Consider the following 25,623-nt stretch of genomic DNA (forward strand, 5'->3'; position numbering starts at 1 on the left):
CATCACTAACCCTGCTAAAGTTATGTTTGTTATATATTGCTGCTGCTCTTGGTTGTAGTTACTGGAATCAAATCCTCCTAGAGAATGGAAGACAAGGAACATCCAAATCATCAAAAGGAAACCTTCCCTTCCCAACTTTGTTAAAATAAATTTTGATGGATCAATTAACCGCTTACATAAGAAGCGTCATACTATGTTATCAGAGATGAAGATGGGTCCCACATTCTTTCTAAATCCATAAAGATGGAAGAATATTTGACATCAAGTGCTAGTTTTAAATGATTTCAAGTTTATAATTGATTGCATCCACGACTCTTGTGGACACCCCATGATTGATTAACGTAGTTATCCAGGACATTTTCGAACTTAAAGATTCATTCTCTTCATCGTCAATGAATTCTATTAAGAACACATCATGGTTATTTCTTTTGACACCCCAATACGGATTAGAAGTGGCAAATGAGCTGCTAAGCACGAGCACGGCACGGACTCGACACGCTTGAAAGAGGCTCGGCACGGCCCAAGCCCGTTAGTGGCCCTACACGACCCGAGCACGTTAGAATAACGGGCCGGGTTGGGCCTAGGAATATTGGCCCATTGGCCCGGCCCGAGCCCGTAATGGGCCTGGCCTGGCCTGGCCCGAGCACGACATATTGTGGGTCGGCCCGTTACAAACACAAAATTTCATTTTGTTTTTAAAAATATTTAAAAACCACAATGATGAGATTTGAATATTAGACCTCTTTATTTAAAATCTCATGATAATTTCACCAATGCTATTTCTTTATATTGTCAAAATAGTGAAATAAAACATTATATACTTGTTTTGACATAAAGTATTTTTTCTAAACTCATAATAATACAACTATAGAATGAAGGAAAGAATAATATGATACTAAATCTTCATTATATTAATAAAGATTAATCTCACAATAATATACTACAAGCAATATATTTTGAGTTATTTTTTTTCTTTCTTTCTTTCTTGTAGTGGAATATAAAAAATATTAGAAAACTAATCTTAAAAAGTTAAGATTAAGAAAAATATAGTAGAACTTAATTTATTTTAATTTTCTAAATTGTTAAATAAAAGTAATTTTTATTTATTCAAATTAATATTTTAAAATAGTGCTTTATAGTGGGTAGGCACAAGCACGGCCCGTTTATTGACCCGGCACGATATGGGTTCGGTCCATGGGCCGGACCGGGCTTAATGTTTAAGTAAATGGGCCGACACGATAATAAATGGGCCGGCCCAAGCACGGCCCGAAGTACGATTAGGCCAGCTTAAAATGGGTCGGGCCGGCCCGTTTGCCACCTCTAATATGAATTAGTCTCTGGACTTAAAAAGTCTTTGAATATATTGTGTGATCTCGCTAAAAAAAATAAAAATAACGACTAATTACAAAAAAATGTCCAATACGGAAGTACCATTTGGTCTAGTGATAATGTGATATAAGTCTTTTCTTTATAAGTAAGAGGTTGTGAGTCCAACTTATGAAAAACTAGTTATTAGTGGTTGATGTGATAAAAAAAAAAAAAAAAAGAAAAAAAAAAGCAAACATGAAGCGTAAAATGTGACTAATTATTAGGCTTAAAATACTTTGTAGCTCATCTACCTAAAATATGACTAATAACCTTCAAGATACCCAACGATTTTTCATGAATTCTATTGCTTCTTGGACCACATAAAAAAAACCTTAAAAAATCCTTCTGTAGGAATTTTGTGTATCGGTCTATGTATCTAAGCTACATCAGTATGGGTTATTACGTCTTTCTTTACTTTTCAACTACATTTTTGAGTTTTATATTCAAATTTAATCACTATAACGTGAGAAATTTTAAATACACACTTCTAATTACTTAATACACATCCCTATTATTTTATATTTTAAATCAAATTTTATAGGTAGGTTAAATGTCCAAAATGGACATCTATATATTAGAAGGAAAAAAAAATTGAATCACGCCTATATTCTTTTTTACGTCTCTTCTTCTAAACCCTGGACGCTGTAATACATCTTTCTTCTCCACACTTCATCATATCAATTTCGACCATTGACATGGATTCTTAAGACCTCGCTCAACAATCTTCTCTTCAATTATGTCATTTTTGGATGAAATAATTATAAATTGTTGAGAAATTTTAAAACGATGGAATCTACCACTCCATCAATTAGTATTTCCATAAATTGCAATTTTCATTGTTTGGTTATATTTATTCAGAATTTGAAATGTGTAATAAATTAAGAAGATTTAAAAAAAGTTAAAATATTGAAAATGAAAATGATCTTATTTTGGAAACTAATAAAGTAAGAAAAGTAAAAGGAAATTCGAAATGATACATATTTTGATGGAAATTGAAGTGAAGAATTCGGACAATCAATTCATTCATTTCTTTACATAGAGAAATTCATAATTTCCAAGTATAGAATGTCAAATGAGATAATTCATGTTAAGAAGTTATGAACTGCTTATTTTCATTTTAAATATCATCTCTTTTTCCTTCATCCAAACACACGGTTGAGGTGTGTGTTATTCATCTTGTTTATTATTCTCATGTTTAAATATTTGAAAGGAACAGTAATAAATCTTTAAGGATTTCCCAATATTTAACACAAGTAATCAATATGGCCATTTACAAAACGTCAACGTATACTGATCATACTAAATAGTAGCCTTAATATAGTCAAATAATATAATATTTCATGATTTTTTAGATTAAGGGTATTTTAGGTACTTTGGGTTGTGTATTTAGTAAAATATTACAATAGTAAATTAAATGAGTGGTGTATTGAGAATGGAGTGTGTATTAAGTGATTAGGGGTGTGTATTTAAAATTTCTCCTATAACATACTATAAAGTTAAAGCTATGATATGTTAACATTTCTCATACATCAACTATTTTTATCCCTTTAAGGACTCATGTTACCACTTTGAGGACTAATATTACTATTTTGAGAACGCATATGGTAAACTAAGAAAATTTGCCACATTAAGGACTCATGTTACCACTTTGAGGACTAATATTACTATTTTGAGGACTCATGTGTATGGTAAACTAAGAAAATTTGCCACATTAAGGACTCATGTTACCACTTTGAGGACTAATATTACTATTTTGAGGACTCATGTGGTAACTAAGAAAATTTACCACTTTAAGGACTCATGTTACTACTTTAAGGACTAATATTACTATTTTGAGAACTCATTTTACCACTTTTAAGGCAATTGTATGCATGTCATACATTAACACACTGTAGAATTTTCTTACTAATTATTATTTGAAAGAGGACAAGGTTATGAAAATGCTAAGTGACTCCTTGGCTCCTCTCTATCAGTGAATGACTATAGTTTTGAGTTTTAAAGGTTCTACTAATTACTACTTTCTTTGATACATACCAGTGTTGAATGCATAGTATAGTTCTCCATGCATTCAACTCATCTCTTTTTCTTCCTTGAGTTGGACACGTTCTGTATAAGAGTTTATATATTATTAATTATCAAGTTTGAAACATAATACCAATGTTGCTTGCAGGCATTGGATTTAAAAGTGTGTTTCTTGTGAGTTCACAGCCACACATATTCAGCAATGGATATCGTGTCAGATTTAATGAAGAACCAGATCAAAATTGTGGAATGGTATGTAGTGCCTGAATGGGTTAGTGAGAAGCCTTATCTTTCAAGCATATGCGATGTATATGGGGTTGACAAGATATTCGCAACAACTATGTTTATCCTCCCTTTAAAGCCAGATAAGGTGGAAGCTGTTCGAGAGCGCGCAACTGTCTAAGTTGCACCCAGAGCTTCTCCTCTTTTTATCCAAGATAAAGTGTCTATATGTACATGGTTGTAATCCTGAAGGAGCTCACTCAGTGTCTATAGTTTCTATATGTAGCCAGACTGATGATGAGGATCTTAGAGGCAAAACAGCCAAGTCTCATGTTGTTCAACTTTCAGTTAAAGAAAGCATGTGTGATAATCAGGATTTGTGCAAGTACTACTTGTGGGGAGAAGCATTTCCAGTTAAACCTGGGAATAGAGTTGGTATAAGGTCGGATGTGGAGAAATGGGTGGTTACCCTAGCTTTCCCATTTGGAGAAAGACTGAGACGGGGAACATCATGTATTGGTGTCTTTGCTTTCTTGCCAACAGCAATGGTCACAAACTTCCCATTTGTGATTCAAGCTGACTTCATTCTTGCCTCTTCTCGAGAATGTATACTATTAGACAATGTATGGAACTTGGGAATTCTTGAATGTGTTCCAACAGCATTTGTCAATGCTTTCAAGTCTTGTATAAGACAACTCTCTCTGTTTCCTTAAGTGGGTCAGGTGTTTGAATTTTTACCTGCTCAAGCTTAAGTAATTCCCTTGTTTAACAACTTAAGGCAGTGCATCAAAACTAGGTTGCAAGGTCTAAAGATAGTGCCTCATGAAAGGTTTTCTGATAACAGCTCTACATTTTTCTTTTCACAGCCTCAGCATGCAGTTCGGATCTTGCCAAGATTTAGAGATATATTGGTTAAAATGGAAAGAAAAATGGCTCTTTTAATCAGTTTATATTCATTGAAGAATGTCTTGCATTCATCTCTGGACCTTGAAAAATACAGTGCAGCTTTGGACTTTCTAGGGGTGCCATTTGCTGATGACCAATGGTACATAAAGTGCATAAAATCCTCTAATCTTGTGTTGCATGTATCAGATAATGTTTATGTCGATCATCTTGGCTTCATTGCTGATAATGAGACAATATTTTCTTCAGAGTATTTTAAGAGCGTACCTCTTCTTAAATACATCGATCAGCAAGGGAATTTGAAATTTTGTTCAGTTACCAAAACCACCACAGAGGCGCCCAAGATAAGATGTGCTATGGAGCTTGAGACTCACAGATGGCTGAGTAAATGCAGTTTGTTGTTCAGATGTCCTGATACTATGTATTTCTTGCCCACTAGCACACAAAAAGCTCTGTTAAATAGAAGTTCCGATGAAACAAAGAAAAAACACAGGAGAAGTTCTTCTATCTGCAGACTGCAGTTGGCTTTCATACCATGCAGGAGTGAAGGCTTGTACAGCATATCATTATGCTTTTTTGCTTTGCAGTCATGTCGTGAATAAGGAACCAAATTTTGCGGTTGAAGTGGTCAGTTTCCTTTATCATGTCGACAGGAAATGCTTCCTTGATGATAATAAGTAATAACATATATAATCTTTGCCGGAACATCCCAGTAATCGATAGGGCAGGCCATGTCAGAACTCAAAGAACTATAGCCCTTGTTCCTACATCAGGGAACAAATGGATGAAGTTGTTTGGACCTCGAAATCCATTTGTGGGACAAAATTATGTTGATATTGGGGATGTTCATGCTTAAAGCAGCCTGTTTCTAGGAGACTCTGTGCATGAGAAAGATCTTCTTTGTTTTGTTTGCAAGTATTGCAAAGCTGTGGATTTACTAGAGTTGTGTCCTCCCGATGTGGTATTACGGATAGCATCTTCTGAATTGTCAAGTGAACAGGCCTTTTTGCTGCTTGATCGGATCAAATTACTATGAACTAAATGTTCATATATACCTACAAAGTTTATTGAATCCATTTGAAAAGGAAAATGGATGAAAACATACCTGGATTATATTTCTCCAAGACATGCGATACTTCCAGATGAAACTGGAAATCTATTTTTGATATGATGAAGCATGTTTTGGTAGATATCTCCATTTCAGATCAGGACTTTTATAAGAACCGAATCAGTTCTTATCAAGATGAATTGAAATTTCTTGGTGTGGGGCTTGCATCAAATGATGTGGGGAGGCTGGTTAGTAATCGCTTCGAGTCTTTTGCTTCTCCTAGAATCAACAAAGAGTGCACATTTTCTTTGCTGTCTTTCATTAGTTTCTCTAGACAGAGAAATATGGTTGACGAGGATTGGTTATGAAGGAGAAGAAGTGGCTTAAGACTCTTCAGGGTTATAATATGCTCCTAAGGGATCTATTCTCTTGCAATCTGCAATAGAGGCAGAAACCTGTTTGAAAATTACAAACCTTCCCGTTGTTGATGAAGCATTTTATGGAGGTGAACTAGGCTCTTTCTCATCAGAATTGAGGCAAACTTGGAGTTGAAAGTGATACAGTGTAAGTGCAAAAGTTAATTGCAGCGAATGTGACTTTGACTGCAAATCTGTCTTCCTTAACCAGTGATTGTGGTTTGTTGATTCTTAAATGCATCAAATGTTTGGGATCTGAAGCTTCTGATTTGATTAAGAAGATTACATGTAAACCTTGGATAAAGACAGCTTTTGGTTTAAGATGTCCTTCCGAAACTATTCTTCCTGATCCTCAATGGGGTTCTTTGCTGAGTGTTCTTCAGATGCCTGCAATTGATGAAATGTATTACAAGAATGAAATTAGGCATTTCACTGAAGAATTGAAAGCAATGGGTGTGGTTGATAATGCCACAGCAACTGAGAAGATTGCTGCTCAGTTCAGTTCTCTATTGTCTTCTTCTAACTGGCTTCCTGCAAATGTGATGTCACTGTTAGGTTGCATCAGAGAATTGAGTCAAACTATGTTTTTACATCACCCTGAACTAAAGTGGTTGCTTTGTGAGAAGTGGTTGAAAACACGCCATGGCTATAAGGGTCCTTGTGAATCAATAATTTTCAGCTCTCAATGGGGATCAATCTCGTTGTTTGTTGATCTTCCACTCATAGACGATGTATATTATGGTATTGGCATATATAAATACAGAGATGAATTGGAGAAATTGGGTGTCATCACGGATTTTGAAGGAGGAGCGGTGATTGTAGCTAAAGGTCTTTCCTGTCCCATCGAAGATGAACTAATTACTGCAGATGGCATTTTATCATTGCTAGAATGCCTCAAGTGTCTGATGACAAGGTCTCCTGATGAACCTTCACTGAGTAACTTTCTCAAGAACATTGCAAAAACCAAGTGTTTGAAGACCCAGAATGGTTACAAATTGCCAGAAGAATGTGTTCTCTTTGATCCTGCCTGGGAAGGTATTCTGAAGCCATCAGTTGCACCAACCATTGATGAAAACTTTTACAGAACTGACATTTCTGTATACAAGAAGCAGTTAAGAGATATTGGCGTGAAGGTATATTCTTTGGATGTTTGTTCTCTTCTTTCTTGGATTCTTTTTTCGCTGACTGAAACAACTTCAATAACAAGGATTTATAGCTTCCTCAACAAGTTCCAATGGAATCCGGAAGTTCTAGATAACCTTATGTCTCAGGTGTGGATACCTACCCCAAAGGGTACTGGCAAGTGGATCAATTCTCAGGATTGTGTACTTCATGATAACAAGCATGTGTTTGGATCCCGCTTGTTTTCTCTTGACGAGTTTTACAAGAAAGAGCTTCTCCCCCTTTTCTCTTCGGCCTTTGGAGTTACTTGGAGCTATGGAACAGCTGGGCTATGAGGGTTAACTATCAAGTTACTCTTCTGGAGTGTAGCTCTTTTTGGTAACATGTAGTAGACAACTGGAATCAAGAATAAGAAGTTACTCTAAAACAGCAGCTGACCAAATTACCCGCCTTAATGTCCATGTCTCGAGGAATATATCTGATAAACAGAGAGGAAGTATTCATTGCTGATGACATGCAGCTGAAAACAATTTTCACTAGCTTTGATATATAAGGTTCCCCTGTTTGTGTGGTTTCCCAGGAGTGACTGCTTGCCAATTCCTCCGATAAGACTTCAAGAGATTTATGACTCACTTGGAGTTAGAAAGCTTTCCGAATCAGTTGAGTGCAAGGTGCCTCATATTGTATCCTTGAAGGGCTGGGAAAAAGTTGACCCCAGAGCCAAATTAATTCGTAAGGGTCTAATCAGAATTGTTCTGGGTTTTCTTGCTCGTCCTCAGATAAATATGTCCTTAAATCAGAGACACAAGGCTGCAAAATCATCACTTGAACTGTCAGTTTATAAGAGTGACAAACAAATTCATGTCGCTATAAACTCATGCCATCCGCGAGTACAACAATTGAAGTAGAAAAGATTAAGCTCGTACTTTGGGAGAAGAATTTGCAGCGGTTTCTCGTTGATAAATCACGCTATGAAGATGGAAAAGCTGATCTAGAGTTTGTTACTTCTTTTTCAGACGAAATAGCGCAAGGGTTGTTGGCACAGGGAACAGCTGCTGCAGCAGCAGATTCTTTTAGCAAGATTATCCAGATGGGATTCATGTTCGATTTTAATGAGAGTAAAGTGGAGTTTCTGCTGATGAGAGAAAATTTAGAGTTAATGGAGGAGGATATAAATTTTCTTGATGCTGCATTCCTCAAATCAGCAGAGCCTGCTACTAAGAGTCGAAAGCGTTTATATAAGAAGTTAGACCAATTAGGCACTCCCACACCAATTAACTAATGCAAGAAGCATTGTCAATGATAAGGGGCGCTCATCCTATGCGTTTTTTTTTTCTTTTGTTGAAGGCTTGAATTATCTTTTGAGGGCTCTGCAGTTTGAATTTGATGCATCTTGGTATGTATAAATATTACTTTGCTTGCATAATGGGTCTAATTGATGTGTTGCATGTAAGATGGTTTTGTACTGCGCGCACGCACACACACATATAACTCCAGTTTGGGACTGTACTGTCTTGTATGATTTTGGAAGAGTTATTACTGACTTCCTTACTTTTGGAATGTCTATTAGTAGTGGATAAACCTCATGAAGTTTGATTCCTATTAAATTTATTTGATAGTACTTGAAAAATTACCATCAGACAACTTGCAGTTGATCGGTTCTCTTTAGTCCAAGTACGTACCCAAGTCCTTGAAATTTGTTATCTATATTTCAATCTGAGGTGCTGAATTTGCTGTTCAATTTGTTTAGTTTGGTGTTAGCCATATCCTTATTTCGAAACAAATGGAGTTTTCTTTTAACACTTCCTGCAAAGGTACCGAAACTTTAGTTATGAATGAATTATTTGGGAGTCACCAATTTTTAATATCACATAATAATGCTGACCATAAGCATATATAACAATCTGTGAATACTATACTTAAATCGACAAATTCACTATTTCTGAATTTGATGTAGATGATAGATGAACAAGAATTTCCACCACACTTTTCTAAGGAAATAATTTTGTACTTAAATGATTTTTAAGGAAAGAAACTAAAATATTCCTATAAATAGGTATGGTCCTACTAATCTTGTGATATGATGATGTTCATGTATTACTGAATTTCCACCACACAATCATATTTCGTCACAAGATCTGTTTCGAATTTGATTTTCAGCATATGTTTTGGTGTTTGGCCTTATATATAGTCCCTACATAGGATTATATGTTATAAAATGAAAGCAAAAGTGTTTTAGAAAAAGATAGAGTTTGCACGCATGGAGATAGAGTGTATCTATTCATCTCACCATGAGGGGGTTTATATAGGAGTACATGATGTATACAAATAGGCAACGTTTAATAGCAACGTCAATTACTCCTATTCACAATCCTATCAATCACTAATCTATAGTGAAAGACATATATGACTCTCCATCTATTTACATGATATTAGCCATAACTATATACAACACTCCCCTTTGGATATTTAATGTCAATAGTGTTGCCTAGGCTGAGCGCTTCTAAGTTGCCTTGTCAAAAACCTTGCCAAGTAATAAAAACCTTATGGGAGAAAAACAACCTTGGTTGAAGGAGAAAAAGAGCACAACGTGCATGAATATGAAGTAGTCGTATCACAACAGAGATAGGTGAAGTCTTCTTATCAGCATCATAAGTAGATAGTATGTCTACGAGAGGTATGCATTAGAGTTGCTACACCAAAACCTTGCCCGGTAAACCCAGTGGGAGAAACCCGTGGTCGAAGGGAAAAGATGAGCAAATGCATATATGTCAAATCAAAGCTCAAAGCATCTTCAGGATGCAGTAAGTGGGGTGACCATGCCAAAGATGTGTCTCGTCAAAACCTTGCCAGGTAACAAAACCCATTGGGACAAAAATAACCCTGGACGAAAGACGAAAAGAGTACACAATGGTCAAGTGGGTATGCTTCAGGATATTCCCCCTGAAAATTACATGTTAGGTAATTCAGATAGTTTACGTAGACCAATACCTTGAACATGCTTCTGGAATGTAGACTTTGGTAGTGACTTGGTAAAGAGATCTGCACGATTGTCTTCAGATCAAATCTGTTTGACTTCAATCTTCTGATGCTCCTGTTATTGTTGATTGAAGAAGAACTTCGGTGCAATATGTTTGGTGTTGTCTCCTTTGATGAAACTCGTCTTTTGCTCAATACAAGTAGCATTATCTTCGTGGATAGTGGTTGGTTCATCAGTAGTGGAATACAATCCACATATGCTTCGGACATGCTTTGTGATGGCTCTCAACCATATACATTCACGTACTGCTTCGTGAAGAGCTAGAATCTCAGCATGATTCGAAGAGGTAGCAACAAGTCTATTTTGTAGACCTCTAAGAAATTGCAGTATTCCCAATGGTAAAGACATAACCAGTTTGGGATCGCACCTTGTGCAGGTCTGATAGATAGCCTGCATCAGCATATCCAACAAGGGGAGCATCATTCTGAGGATCAAGGGGGTTTGATCCATTTCTTGATGCATAGGGATAGAATAAGGCCATATCGGTCGTACCTCTAAGGTAGCGAAAAATGTCTTTTATGCCATTCCAGTGGCGGCGTCTTGGCACAGAGCTATATCTAGCTAACAAGTTCACATCGAATGAGATGTTCTGTCTAGGGCATTGAGCCAAGTACAATAATGCGCCTATTGCACTTAGATATGGGACTTCTGGCACCAATATCTCTTCATTATCATCTGCAGGATGATACAGTTCTCTCTAGACTTCGGACGACCATGGGTGTGCTTGCTTTTATCCTCATTAAAGCGTCTTAATATCTTCTGGATGGAATTTGGTTGATGGACCAAATTTTCATCTACACTATGCTCGAGCTCCAGGTCGAGACAATAATTTATTCTCCCAAGGCCTTCCATCTCAAATTATGACTTCAAGTGCTTTGTGGTTTCCTTGATCTCTTCAGGAGTATCAATCAAATTCATATCTTTGACATAAACGCACAATTGTAAACCCGGAACTTGTTTCCTTAATAAACACGCGAGGGAATAGTTTATTATTCACATATCTCATCCCGATCAAATATTCACTTAGACAGTTATACCACCTCCGTCTAGATTTTTTCAATCTATAAAGTAAACGCCTCAAAACTAATGGAGAGCGTGTTCCGTGGTCTAGAACTATTTGCATCGGGTATCATAAGTCCTTCAGGAACTTTCATGTATATCTCTGTATTGTGATCCCCATAGAGATAAGCTGTGACCACATTTATATGCTGCATATTCAGTTTTTCGGAAACTACCAAACTGATAAGGTAGCGGAACGTTATGACGTCTATTACGGGAGAATACGCCTCCTCGTAATCAATCACAGGGCGTTGAGAAAATTCTTGCGCCACTAGACGAGCCTTGTGTATCACAATCTCCTTTTTCTCATTAAGCTTCCTTACAAATACCCATTTAAATTCTATAGGTTTAACATGGGGAGGTGTAGGAACAACAGGACCAAACACATTTCTCATTGTCAAGGAATCTAATTTGACCTGGATTGCTTATTTCCTCTTTAGCTAGTCGTCTCTTTGATGATATTGATCAACAAAGCAAGGTTCGAGGTCATCGCATATTATAGATTCGGTGGCCACCGTAAATACTAATATATCATCGATGATAATCTCAATGCGATTCCAAATCTTACTAAATTTACCGAGTTTCTCTATTCTCGGGAGTGGGTTCAAATGTTGGAGCGTCCCCCAACATCGTCTCTTCTAGGACAGACCCATAATCCGGATTTATCTCATGAGATGGATCGGTTTGAGATTGCGATGTTAAGAGGATTCATTTGTGCCAAGTTTACCCTTTTCTGAGGATAAGAATCCTTCTAACCTGATGGTCTACCGCACTTCTGGGCAGGGACATATGACTGGTTAGCCGCCATGGTCGTACCTCGTCTATCTGGGATGACACATCCTATAGGGACTTCTATCCTTGCGCACATTTGCAGCAGGTATATATGATCTCGTCACTTTAGCTAGATCAGAGAAAGTGTCTGGCATATTGTATTCTATACTCTATAGATCTAGAATTGTCCAAACTTCACTATTTTCTTGCGGTTTGGGGATCAAGATGAGACATTGTAGGGACATTCCATGTTAATTCACGCCGTTCATCAGGAACGGTGACGTTCTTATCTCCCCCTAACGATGGGAAGACTGTCTCATCAAAGTGACAATCCGCAAATCTAGCGGTAAAGAGATCTCTTGTCAAGGGCTCTAAAGAGCATATAATGGATGTGATTCATAATCGACATACACGCCCATCCTTTGTTGAGGACCCAATTTTGTACGTTGTGACGGCACAATTAGCACGTGGACTGCATACCCAAATGCGCCTAAGTGCGAAACATCAGGTTCGTACCCAGTCACCAGCTGTAACGCGGAGTAAGGTTGGGTAGCAGTGGGCCTCAACGGGACCAACATAGATGCATGCAAGATTGCATAGCCCCAAGCAAAAACTAGAAGCTTGGTGCACATTACCAAGATTCTATTTGCGAGACCATCTTGGATGTGAACATAGGGAACTATATGTTCAGCATCAATCCCAAGGGATATGCAATAATCATCGAGAGACTTTGATGTAAACTCTCCGGTATTATCAAGTCTTATTGACTTTATGGGATAATCCGAGTGGTGAACCCTCAATTTCATGATTTGGGTGAGAGTTTAGCAAAAGCAGCGTTTTCTTGCAGACAATAGTGTAACATGTGATCACTTTGTCGATACATCAACCAAAACCATTAATATTTAACTGGTCCACATGGTGGTTGGATATGTCCACAAATTTCCCTTGCATTCTGTGCAGAAAAATGGTAGTGTATGTACTAGTCTTTGCATATGATGGTCTAGTATTAAATATTCTTAACGAGTATGGCATAGCTGATACGCTAAAAAGCAAGCGCGCAATTTAACCCTGCATGTAGTTGTTAGTATAGAATAAGTAGGGATCGTTCTTGCCGGGGATTGAGGATACACCTGTAATTGCAAAAACAAGTAAAGAATTAATAAAAGTAAAAAGTATTATTTACAAAAATAAAACAAAGAAAGAAATATATACAAGTAAACACAAACAGGGGGGTTTTAGAATAATTAAATCAAAACTTAAAATAAAGAAAATAAAGAAAATGTAAAAACATGTATATAAGTGTGGAACGCAAGGAATAAAGATCAAAACCACAATCATATGCAAGAAATCCAATCACAATTCTTATAGTTGATTTTCTATGTCATGAGAAAGAAGTTGATCATGTGAAACGTTAGAAAGCAAACGATTTCCCATTTTTTACTTTCCTTGAATAATTAATCTAAGTGAAATCACCTAAATCAATCCTATTGAACATGCAATCATAGTCTAGAAAGCTAGCTAATCAAGCACACATTCAACGCATTAAGAACAAAGAAAGGATGTCAACTAAAGTGCACAACCTAGTTATGAATAAGTTCACCTATTTGCAATCCTCCTTAATTGATTTCGACTTTTGTCCAAAGCCTTTACTACTTAAATCTAGCTCCAATTACATGCATATATCCTAAGTTGGCCCCCAAAGAACACATACATATAAAAGTTTTCTATAATCCAAAATCAATCAAGCAATCTCACATAAGCAACATATAAATCAACATACAGAAATCACAACTTTATTTCAAAACATATAAATAGGCTTTAAACTTTGCCCTTAACGTTTATGTCAACTAGAAATCAAGTTCATACGAAATCAAAACAAAGAAAACCAAAAAGGTTACAAGGAATAAGATAGAATTACACCATGAAGGATGAATGGTGGAAAGCTTGAGACGTTGGGCTTGGATCTTGAAAGCAAGGCTCCAAAGCTTCACGACACAAGGTGGATGATGGCGGCTAGGAGGCTTCATGGCTTCTTCTTCTCTTCTTCTCTTTGCTTGAAGACGCAGAGACTTGAAACTAGAGGATGGAGAGAAAGCTTGACGTTATGGAGAGAATTTTCTGAATGAAGAGGTGTGTCTTGTGGTGTAGCATAGGGGGGGGTTTATATAGGGGAAGGCAAGGCTTCATGAATTTAATTTCTAAGGAATTTTCTGGTTGCACCACACAGCTCCAACCAATGAATTAATGTCACGTCAGCTCTGCCATGTCACTCAACCAATCAAAAAGCTCCAAAATAAATCCATAATCTTTCCAAATATATTATTGCTGATTTTCCCAAGATTTAATCTGATTTTATTCACCATTTTCGGCCAAATATCTAGGCATGAACCTAGACAATGTATCCAGACTCATTTTGGACCTTTTCTCCCTTAAATCTCTCCAAGGCTTTATCCTTAATGTCCTCCCCTTGATTTTCTCTTGATTTTCGTGATAAAATGTAGATTTTATTCTCTAATTTCAGCCAACATATCTTGAGGGAATTGAGGAACGAATCTGGACTTGTTATGAATCTTTTCTTCCTTAAAATTCTCCCTTGATATTCTCAACGTAATCTCCTTGATTTTCCATGCAAAAATCAGATTTAATCTCCCAAAATATCTCTCATGTCATCATGTGGTCTCCTAATGCCTTCAGGTTTCCTAGCCTCATCAGGATTCCTCTCTTTTCGCCATGTGTTTTCATTTCAGCTCATTTCTTCTCCATTTATTCCAATGTACCTAGAAAATAAAAACTGAATTAAAATTTATTTATTTAAGGAAATAACTAAGTAAAATATGAGGAAATAATTATTAAAACGTCGCATAAAAATGCTCCTATCAATAGCGTGTCATTATATACAAGACCCTTATTCAGAAGGGGATGCACCTGCGATGAATTGAGGATACGGTGCATCATACTTTGACCTGGGTGTCCCAAACGGTCATGCCATAGCAAGTAGTTACTTGAATTAGTTAGCTTCTAGCTAACAGATTCCAATTTCTCCAATGTACGCTTCTGGCCACACACTTTGGAGGTTATGCAAAGATATTACACTCATTTTTCTCAGTGGTTTTAGCATGATAACCGTTGGTTCGAATATCCTTAATACTCAATAACGTTCTTCTGGAACATGGAGATTATAAGGCCTCATTAATGGTAGGTTCAGTACCATTGGACAACATACAGTGGGTTTTGCTATAACCTTCTATCAGGTTGGATTGGCCTGATACGGTTATCACAGAGGTATAAATAGACAATAAGTTTGAAAAATATCTCCGATCTGGGAATATGGTGTGCGTAATGACACTTTTAACTAGACAACAAACTTCCCCACAAAATATGCCTATTCATTTATTTAATTCAATGGATCACATGTATGAATAAGTTTATTGAATTAAATATATTCGAACATAACCACATTTCTATAATCCAAAATAATTGAAAACATAAATCATCAAAATCTGAAGATGTTTCATTTATTAAGATGAAATAGATATGGCACAAGGGGCTAATTATACCCATGTCTTCGAGTTCTAATCCTCAGTATGTTCAGTAACTGCCTGAAAATCCGTGATCTCTAGTGTGGAATCGATACAAAATGACCCTTTAACAAAGTTGGTATTTCGAGTTCCGCGATCGGCGTAATACTCATCTACTGCTTCGGCTATCGCACAACAGGTGCAGGACCAGCAGTCAATTTCTCCACATCGATAACAAAGATCATGCTGATTTTGGTGGCAGCGGGTCGGACCAGTGTTCCTTTCAACTCGGGCTTGTTGAGTTATGGCATCATGGTTCCTACCACGTGGGCCTTGGCCACATGGAGCCTGATTACATGGCCTCTTGGGCTTTGGCCAAGTGGCAGATGGTCATACGGGCTAATTTCGTTTTGCCAATCATGTCTTGCTTCAAGCAAGAAAATGGTCATTTGATGGTGAAAGTGCTCTTCTAGAGCGACCCAAAAAGTCTATGTATCCTCTTCATCGGATACTCAACTTGGAGTGTTTTCTCCATATATTTCCTTTTTGAAAATTATGGCACTCATATTAAAAGCCTCAATGATGACATTGTTAGCATTGATTGTTGATCTCATCTTCTTTGCAGTCAGATGAATTTTCACATCTTGAGTTCACTTTAGATAGTTTCTTCTGGAGACCTCCAAAGCAACAAAGTCAAACATGTTGAGATTTGACATTTATTACAGGAAAGGAACAAATAATATTAGTGCTTTGGGTAATATCATCCATAAGCAAGTAATGAGAACTTCAGGTCTATAACATGGTATGAAAAATCAGATTAGACATGTAAAATCTACTGGTTTTATCATGTGTGGTGAATTTATGAAAGGAACTTCGAGTTTCTTAAACGGCATTATCGAAACTACAAGTTCGATTTATGTATGAACTACTGGTTCATTTAGAACTTCTAGTTCATTAGGTACCTACATTTTCTACACATATATTCTAGTGCGGAAATTTAGACAAGTAACATAAAAATATTGAATAAAGTAAATTGTAATAATATCTCACAAATTGGATAAATGGAAATCATAAATCAATTGAGATATTAATTGCATGCTAGTAATATAACAGATTAATTATCACACAATTATGTAAATAAATGCTTCTGGAAATTAATTACACATATTAGATATGGTGAATCTATTTACAATATGAAATCATTTTTCCTTTTATTTTGATTCTGCTGGACCAAAGAAGGAGTGGGCTTGATAGTGAAGCCTATCGGGCTTAGTCTGCGGGCTCGTGACCTAGGCTTTCATGCGCTAGTCAAAGAGTATGTGAGGCCTGATGGGCTGCTAGGTCCTGCGCAGGGAGAGTGGGCCTGCTGGGCTCAAACTGGTCTGCCAAGGAATGAAAAGTTATTACTCAACCCTTTTGGTAGCTCCAATTGAATACAACCAGGTAAGGAAGGATGATGTTTAGGTGGAGCGAGGCTCACTTAAGTACACAGCCTTATCTGAATCTTGCCTAGACATCGCATCCAACTGGATTAGCCTAGTTGGAGAAGATTCATAACCATTTTCATGGCAACACATGGCGAGTTTCTGTGCTAGCCTTGCACCTTAGGCCTGAGCTTCTGTCTCGGATTTGTTGTTGTGACTTTTGGCTTGATTTTAGTTTCTGACTCAGCCACATTTAATATTCTCATTTATAACATAACCAAATTCAATATATATTATTAAATCGTAACGTAAATAAATTAATGCATCGGTTATGTACCTAAGGAAATGGGTTCAAATCCCATTAATGCTTCTAGTATTTCATATAAATAAATTGGGCAAATGCTTCTGGCATAATGTTTATGTAATAATCGTGTAATAATTTAGCCCATAATGCTAGCATAAAGAATTATAATGGCAGATTAAAATTTGTGTAACCAAAAATTACGCCCATAATTCGCGTAATACACAATATTTAGATGTAGTAATAAAAGATACATTGTGAAATTATTATGGCAATTGTTTTGGATAAATGTCAATTAAAACCAAAACATGAATTGAATCAATTGATCAATCACCAATTAAATGGAGTTGAATCTGCTTCTAGCAGTATCAATATTAAATGGTGGTGATAATTACAAATTGGCCATAAGGGCACAGTGGACAACATGATGGGCTGGTATACACTGTGGCTGGGTTCGAATCCCAGAAATAGCAGACTTTATTTTTGCATGATTGATTGATGCACTCTAGTTGTGAATTGGTGCTACTGGACCAAGTGCTAGAAATAGATACAGCCAAAGTATCCTAATTTTTTTCTTTTCCAATCAAACAATCCAAAACACATGAACTAATATATACGACATATATATATATGTATCAACCAAATAAATTAATAAAGTAAATTTGGGGGTTCATGCATCATGGTGATTGTTCAATCAATAGGCTTAATAAGCATGAATGTAAAATTAGATTTTGGAAAACATTACTTGATGAAGGACGGATGAATCTTCAGCTTATGTGTGCAGAACTGAGAAGGTTGTCTTCTCAGCCAATCCAAGAGCTATTCACCTCTTCTGAACAGGTCCCACTTCAAATAGTGTACAGGTCACAAAATGACTCCAATAGGGAAGAAATTTAGAGGGCAGATAGAAGAGGCAGAGATGAACAACTTTGATGAAGGAAATATTTTGATCTGAGGTCCCGATCAAGAGGTTTCTGGGCGTGCAAACAGGCTGATCTGTACAGGAACTAGCTTGCTGCTGTGCTGCAGGGGCAGCAGGAGTGCGATGATGCTGCAGAGGCAGCAGGCGTGCGATGATGCTGCAGGGGCAGTGGGGGCTGCAGGGAGGCTGCGGCAGGGGGGGGGGGTGTTTCCTGGTTAGAGCTTGGGTTAGAGTATCGTGCTGATAACATGTTGTAAAATGAAAGCAAAAGTGTTTCAGAAAAAGAGAGAGTTTGGACGCATGGAGATAGAGTGTATCTATTCATCTCACCATGAGGGGGTTTATATAGGAGTACATGATGTATACAAATAGGCAACGTTTAATAGCAACGTCAATTACTCCTATTCACAATCCTATCAATCACTAATCTATAGTGAAAGGCATATATGACTCTCCATCTATTTACATGATATTAGCCATAACTATTTACAACATTATAGACTCATTGGTTACAATGTGAAAAGGCAGAAATGGCTCCTTAAACATGCTTGAAATTGATTTTTTCAAAGCTTAGGATACATTCAATTGCAGTTTGGTTATCTGGCAATATTAATTTCATAGCTCATTCTGAGTTGTGTGACAGTCAGCTAAATTCACAGCTTAAAAGAATGTCAGGTTAGCTTGTTAACTTTGAGAACTCTAAGCTCTACCCATTTTCTGCCTGATTTCGCTGGTGACCTTGAGTCTCTGGCTCTACCTAATCTAGCTAGGAATATATCTGGGTCTGCTTTCCACTTTGAGTCGAAGCTAGGCTTGTCACTTGGAAAAATAAGACCTTTATTTATGGCAGGGAGATTAACTTTGATTTGTTTAGTCACTTTTTCTGTTCATACATGTTCAATACAAACTGTGAAGCTGCTGATTAGTGTCATTAAGAAGTTGCATTTATGTTGATTTGCCTATTGCCAGTTTCTGGTGCTGTGACTTCTGCAAAATTTGATGCATGATTGCTTGCCTGCAGAACTTTGATAAACTTTCGTGAGATTTCAATGGGGAAGATGGTGGATCTGCTAAACCTAAGAGTTGAGTCTTGGGTGGTCTTGGTTTGAGAAGAGCTAGAGATATGTGCTCTACTGCTAAATCTGCATGGAGGAGGATTGCTCAAAATGATTATAGTCTAGAATTTCAAGTAGAGGGTCAAGTAGCTGGAAAGGCATTCTTTGTGGTGCTGAAATATTGGAAAAAGCCTCATCTGTAGGCTCTGTAAGGGAAGTTGCATCCATTTTTGGTTTCCCTTTTAGGCTGTTAAATGATTTTACAGCTGGGCTTATTGTTGATGATATGTAGGCAGTAGGCTGTGGCTTTTACTGATGGATACTGGAATACGCTTAATCTGAGAAATTTATTTCCTAATATGCTTGTACATTCCATGTTTTGTATTTGTTCTTACTTGAGGATTAACGTGGGATGGCATTGTCATATGTTACTTGGGACAAGGCACTCCCTCCTGAAGCCTTCTTTATTTTTTGTTATTATTTTTTTTCTTATAGCCTTCAGATCGAGTTACCAAATTGGGTCTCAATGAAAGTGACAACAGCACTATGTAGACGGGGATAGCTTGGAATTTGGAGACCTGCTAGTATATTTGAAGATGGTGCTGCAAAATGTTATTTGGAGATCAACTTGTGAATGCTGTTAAGCAGGTAAGTCTAGCCTCAAGTAAACTTCCAAGAACCGAGTCTTGGACATGTTCTCTTCCAGGTACTCTAAAACACTTCAGTTTTTATTTCATATCCCTGAAATCAAGGATCCTAAAAACATATTACTTCCAAGAGTGATAAAAAAATTGACACCCACCATGCATATACTAAGCATCAGAATGCTTTCACATTGTCATCTTCTAGATATCACCTACAGTATTAGTTTTAATTGAACAATATTAACTGGCACACCCCTAGCCTCACGGGTGCCTAGTCTGATAATTTATGTTAGTGAAGGGTGAACTTATGTTTGTCTTAAGTTAGCTCAAGGACCTTAATCTAATAATTAAATTATCAATTATTGTTATGAGAGCCAACTGCTATCTTTATTCCAGTTACTTAATTGACTTGATATAAGGGCTTTCATTTAATTGGTATCTATACTACAGGGATATGCTGATATGTACGTAATTAAACGTTAAAAGTATCAGAGAATACTGAATAGTGATATATATGTAGAAACAATACTTTGATTAACAACCGCAGATGGTTCAAATGAAGAATTAAAAGCTTGCTTGGTGCGATATGAATTTCTTCATTTCCTTAACTAATGAAACCTACTTGCAAATTTATTAACATAATCTCTAGTCAGATTTTGTTCACAAAAAGTCACTCTGGATCAATTGGGTCAATTTCTTGACCTGCCAACTGACATTTGGTGACTTTTTGTGAACAGTATCTGACTGGTCAAGAAAAATGATGGAAATGAAAGGCAAAAAGTAGTGAATAGTCTTGACTAGCCAACTTCAACGAGTGGACTTGCTCTAAGAAAATAAATAACCATCTAGAGATTAGTCCAGTCCAGTGGCATTTTACATCGTTAGCTATGGTCCCAATTCGAATCCCCCTCTCCAAATAAGACAAATAGAATTCAACGTGAGAAAACTTATATTTCATTATAAATCTTTTCTTATTAAAGTTAACCCCAACTGCTTTTGGACTATATCAAGTAGCTTTTAGCAAACAGAGTCAGCTTGACACCAATTAGGTGGAGAGGTTTCTTTCTAATACATAAAACATTCATATAGACAACTATAACTTAACCTAAATTAAAAACAAAAATAAGAAGTTTAAATCATATTTTAACTAATAATGCTCCTATATATTCCACCACTCCGAGTTCAATCTCCACCAAGTAGAGATTGACTGCAATTTAGAAAAATGAGAGTTTCCTACTGCTATCTGCTTCTCCTTTTTCTTTTTCCTAGCTCACCGAAATATTTCAGTCAGTTATGTGGTGCTAATCCTGATCCTACCAATGGATTCGTCTCTGTCCCATTATCAGAGTACAACTTTGAATTACAGAAACCCTATGACATACCACTTGAGCAACGGTACAGTTATGTTGATGGAGTCAGGCATTTGTGGGTCTATGCCGATGACAAGCCACATAACCCGAATAGTCAAACTCAGCCACGCACTGAAGTTCGCATTAGGGTACATCTCGAAAACTAACAAAAATTTACCATCTTTTGAGGAAGGCAGTATCTATTCATATATACTAGTTTTCTGCTCTATATGCGTAAAATTTTTATAATTATTATATTGAGAAAAAAATAGAAATTATTTGAGAAAAAAGAAAGTGTGAAGTTATCTGAATTGTGGGTGGTTATTGCAGACATAGGTAGTTAATTATCTGAAAATTATTTATTTTATTTTTTTAATATGATTTTTAATTTTTCTATTTACCATACTACCACTCAATTATTAGAAATTATTTAAAATTAATACAAGGTCTAAGGGTTTTATTGTCTTTTCACACATACTTTAGCTAACAAAACCTCTTTTCTTAATAATAATATAGATATTCATTTTTCAACATAAGCAAAAGAAATATTTCAATCATCTAGAACACTCAAAAAAGGAGTACATGATGACTAACTCAGAGTGATCAAGTGCATATTATAGTTCAAAAGAAGTGGTTGCTATGGATTTTTGTTTCCTTTTTTCTTTTTAAATAATCAAAGCAATCAGCCAAGGGGATTTAATTGGGTTATTACTTTCCATGCACACCTGTATTTTTCTAGTTAGAATCACATTTCTAAAACCACTAGATGGGGCAACTTTTTGTGTCTGATAAGAAAAATATTTGGCTCCTTAAATGTATAAGATTCTTCTTAATTTGCAAGCAAATCATAACTTAACAATTGGTAATCTTTTCTCCCTTTTCTTGTCTTCTTTTTTTGTATTTCCTTTTATTTCTCTAATAAGGAAGAAGTCCTTAGAGCATCTTTAGCAATGCTAGCCATTTTTGAGTCAAATTTTAGTTAAAGTAGCTAAAAAGTCATTTTGGCTAGCCACTTTAGAAATACGTCTGTATCAGTACTCTCTATTTTAGCTAATTTTGAATTTATATTATTTTTAAAGGAATATTAAATAGTTTAAATGTATTTATAAATTGTATAAAGTAACTCAAAAGGAATGTTTTAAATTATAGAGAGCTTCATCTCGCTCTCTATATTTATGAGCGAGATAGCTAAAAGTTATAATAGAGAGTTACTTAGAGCATCTTTAGCAGACTCTGTATTTTGGCTCCTTAGCTATTTTAGAGAACATGTTTAGCTTTTTATATATTTTAGCAACTGCACCAGACTCCTAAGTGGCTCTCTATTATAACTTTTAGCTATCTCGCTCCTAAATATAGAGAGCGGGATGAGACTCTCTATAATTTAAAACATTCATTTTAAGTTATTTTATGTAATTTATAAATATATTTAAACTATTTAATCTTCATTTAAAAAATAATATAAATTCAAAACTAGCTAAAATAGAGAGCATTGATGCAGACCTAATTCTAAAGTGACTAGCTAAAATAACTTTTTAGCTACTTTAGCTAAAATTTGACTCAAAAATGGATAGCATTGCTAAAGATGCTGCATCTTTAGCAGACTCTCTATTTTGGCTCCTTAGCTATTTTGGAGAGCATGTTTAACTTTTTATCTATTTTAGCAGCTGCACCAGACTCCTAAGTGACTCTCTGCTATAACTTTTAGCTATCTCGCTCCTAAATATAGAGAGCGGGATGAGGCTCTCTATAATTTAAAATATTCCTTTTAAGTTATTTTATGTAATTTATAAATACATCTAAACTATTTAATCTTCATTTAAAAAATAATATAAATTCAAAACTAGCTAAAATAGAGAACATTGATGCAGACGTAATTCTAAAGTGACTAGCTAAAATAACTTTTTAGCTACTTTAGCTAAAATTTGACTCAAAATGGCTAGCATTGCTAAAGATGCTCTTAGGAGTCTGGTGCAGCTGCTAAAATAGATAAAAAGCTAAACATGGTCTCTAAAATAACTAAGGAGCCAAAATAAAGAATCTGCTAAAAATGCTTTTAGTTGTAGGTCAAGACATCTCAAATTGTGATCGACTTATAAGGAGGAACGACTCTTTACATTTAATGAGCTGAGCAATTTTCAGAGAAAATTAAACTCTCTCCATCCCTCTTTTTAATTGTACGTGCCCATGGATATTCTGTCCACGTATATCTATCCGTCCATGTAATTATTTATGCGAAAAGATGCTGAAATTAAGTACTCCTTGCTTAACCACGTGGTGTGGTGTGTTGGTCGAGCTGCCTAGTCTGGAACCCCCAGGTCTAGAGTTCGAATCCCAGCTCCATCCCGTAGCCAGCAGATTTGAGGGACCTGGGTTAGTTAAAACACCCAATGGTTCGTGCGTCTGTGGTGCAGTGATTAGTCTGGCTATGCTGGGATACACTGCATGGGTGTGTGTGTTGGTTCTATTGACGTCTTCCACTCAAAAAAAAAAGTACTCCTTGCTTCATTGGTAAAATAATTTGTTTATGTAGGGACTCGACTATTCATCTGGAATATGGCAATTTGAAGGGTATGGCTTTGTGCCAAATGGAACCTCTGGTGCAACCGTAGCACAGATCCATGGAGCAGCTCAGGGCGCCACCACTATTATACTAAGAATCTACAATGGCGATATGAGGTATTATAGTGGAGACTTGGTGGCTACTGATCTTTACGATAAGTGGTTCAGACTTAACATCGTACATGATGTGGATGGAGGGACTGTGACTGTTTATATTGATGGACTCCGGAAATTTCAAGTGAAGGATAAAGGGCCAGGCGACTTGTACTTCAAATGTGGAGTTTATGCTGCTCCACGTAATATAAGCTATTACATGGAATCACGTTGGAAAGACATCAAAATATATAAAAAGTGCTGATGAAATGATAAAGTACTTTATTAGACTAGCTACTAGCTAGATGTAATGCTAAATTAGCTAAGCTTGTAATTTCTGTGATCGTATTGCGTATTAGTGTGACCAATAAATTAAGTTTGTTGCTATATATTCCATTGTATGAGAGTGACTTTGGTACTCCACATTCAATAGTGTGAGGAGTGCCTGGAGTTGATCTGAGTAATTTCGGTTATATTCCTTTGTATGCAACTTCATGAAATATCTTGGTTATAATATGCACATACCGTATCTTAGACTTATCAACACTTTCGGTATGAAACCAATCATATAGGCATGGCCCCAAGAGCATACAAAGTAGATCGACAAGTCCTGCCGTTGTTTTAGGAAATGTAAAGACTGTTTGAGCCCAAAAGCAATTTTAGGCAAAATCTTTTAGTGGATTCGAACCAGCGGGCCGATACCTGCGGCCCAAAAATAAAACCACTCGGGTTTGGGTTATAACTTCGCCCATTCCGTGTTTCATAAGGAGACGAAACCTTATTGAAATCGAGTAGTAGAGACTAAACAGGAAACTTCAATTAAGAGTCCTTCTGAGGCAAGGAGCAGTCGAAACCCTAGGGTATAAATACAGGGCTAAGCGGCGAAATCATGGACCTCTCTCCAATCAATCGATCCCAGCGATTACAAAGCCTCCTCGTAGCAAACCTTCAACCTCGTTGAAACCCGGTGACCGCCCGCCAGTCCTAGTCTCCTCGCGAGCCGACTGTCAGCATCACCAGAACAACCCGGCGACCGTGCTTCCAGTCCTAGTCTCCTCGCGAGCAGACTGCCAGTACTACTGCCACTGATACAACCCATCGAAGCAAGGGTAACGCCCTCGCAACCCAGCGAAGCTAAATTCACGCTTTAGCCTTCCCAGTGATTGCTCTGCTCAACCTTCAACGTTGAGTATCGATACGGTGAACGCAAAGAGACCACAACCAAAGCCCTTACCCGCGTAAGGCAAGAAGTCCTTTTCCGAAAGGCAAGAGAAGAACCCTGTGACGAGGTTGGTGCTCTCCTCGTCCACAGCGCTTGAAGAAGAAGTCAGGTCAAGGGACTACCCCAACGACTAGCGGTGCTGGCACGCCTGCGCAATCACTCGCCCAAAAGAGACAGTTTGCAAGCCAACTGGTTTTGGAGCCAAACAAAGACCATGGTCGATTGTGCACGATGAAAAACAATAGGTTCATTGTTTGGAAATGATTACTACTTCAATAGTCGTCATTGAAATAAGAAATTGCTTAGTCATTTAGTTATCATTGTGGTCATTTATGCGCTTTGGTGAAACATTATATTCGGTTTATTTTCCAACAAATTTTTTTTTTTTTTTTATGCATGTTTCCCAACAATTTGATGAGTGGTCAATGGCTACAAACAGGCCAGGGTTTAGCTGATGATATTGCGATTCGAGCTCATTGAAGGAGAGATCTTGCACGACTTGAACTGGCAATTACTAGGTCATTTTGAATAAAAACATATATTCAATATTCATCTAAGTTGTATG

General features: G+C 36.8%; 1 protein-coding gene and 1 long non-coding RNA gene across 2 annotated transcripts; one reads left to right on the forward strand and one right to left on the reverse strand.

The window, feature by feature from the left end:
• Positions 1-1,992: 1,992 nt before the first annotated feature.
• LOC121050120 lies at positions 1,993-19,350 on the reverse strand. The gene is made up of 3 exons (XR_005802028.1): positions 19,213-19,350; positions 18,223-18,225; positions 1,993-2,003 (listed from the first exon to the last, which is right to left on the reverse strand). It is a non-coding gene; the product is annotated as an uncharacterized LOC121050120 (long non-coding RNA).
• Positions 19,351-21,048: 1,698 nt separating this feature from the next.
• On the forward strand, positions 21,049-24,101 carry LOC112170064 (citrate-binding protein). Its single transcript, XM_024307209.2, has 2 exons — positions 21,049-21,333; positions 23,715-24,101. The coding sequence occupies exons 1-2, from the start codon at positions 21,058-21,060 to the stop codon at positions 24,099-24,101; spliced, it is 663 nt and encodes a 220-aa protein (XP_024162977.1). The 5' UTR covers positions 21,049-21,057.
• The last annotated feature ends 1,522 nt before the right edge of the window (positions 24,102-25,623 follow it).

This window comes from Rosa chinensis, chromosome 6 (genome assembly GCF_002994745.2).
Source record: "Rosa chinensis cultivar Old Blush chromosome 6, RchiOBHm-V2, whole genome shotgun sequence".
In the NCBI taxonomy this organism is placed as follows: Eukaryota; Viridiplantae; Streptophyta; class Magnoliopsida; order Rosales; family Rosaceae; genus Rosa; species Rosa chinensis.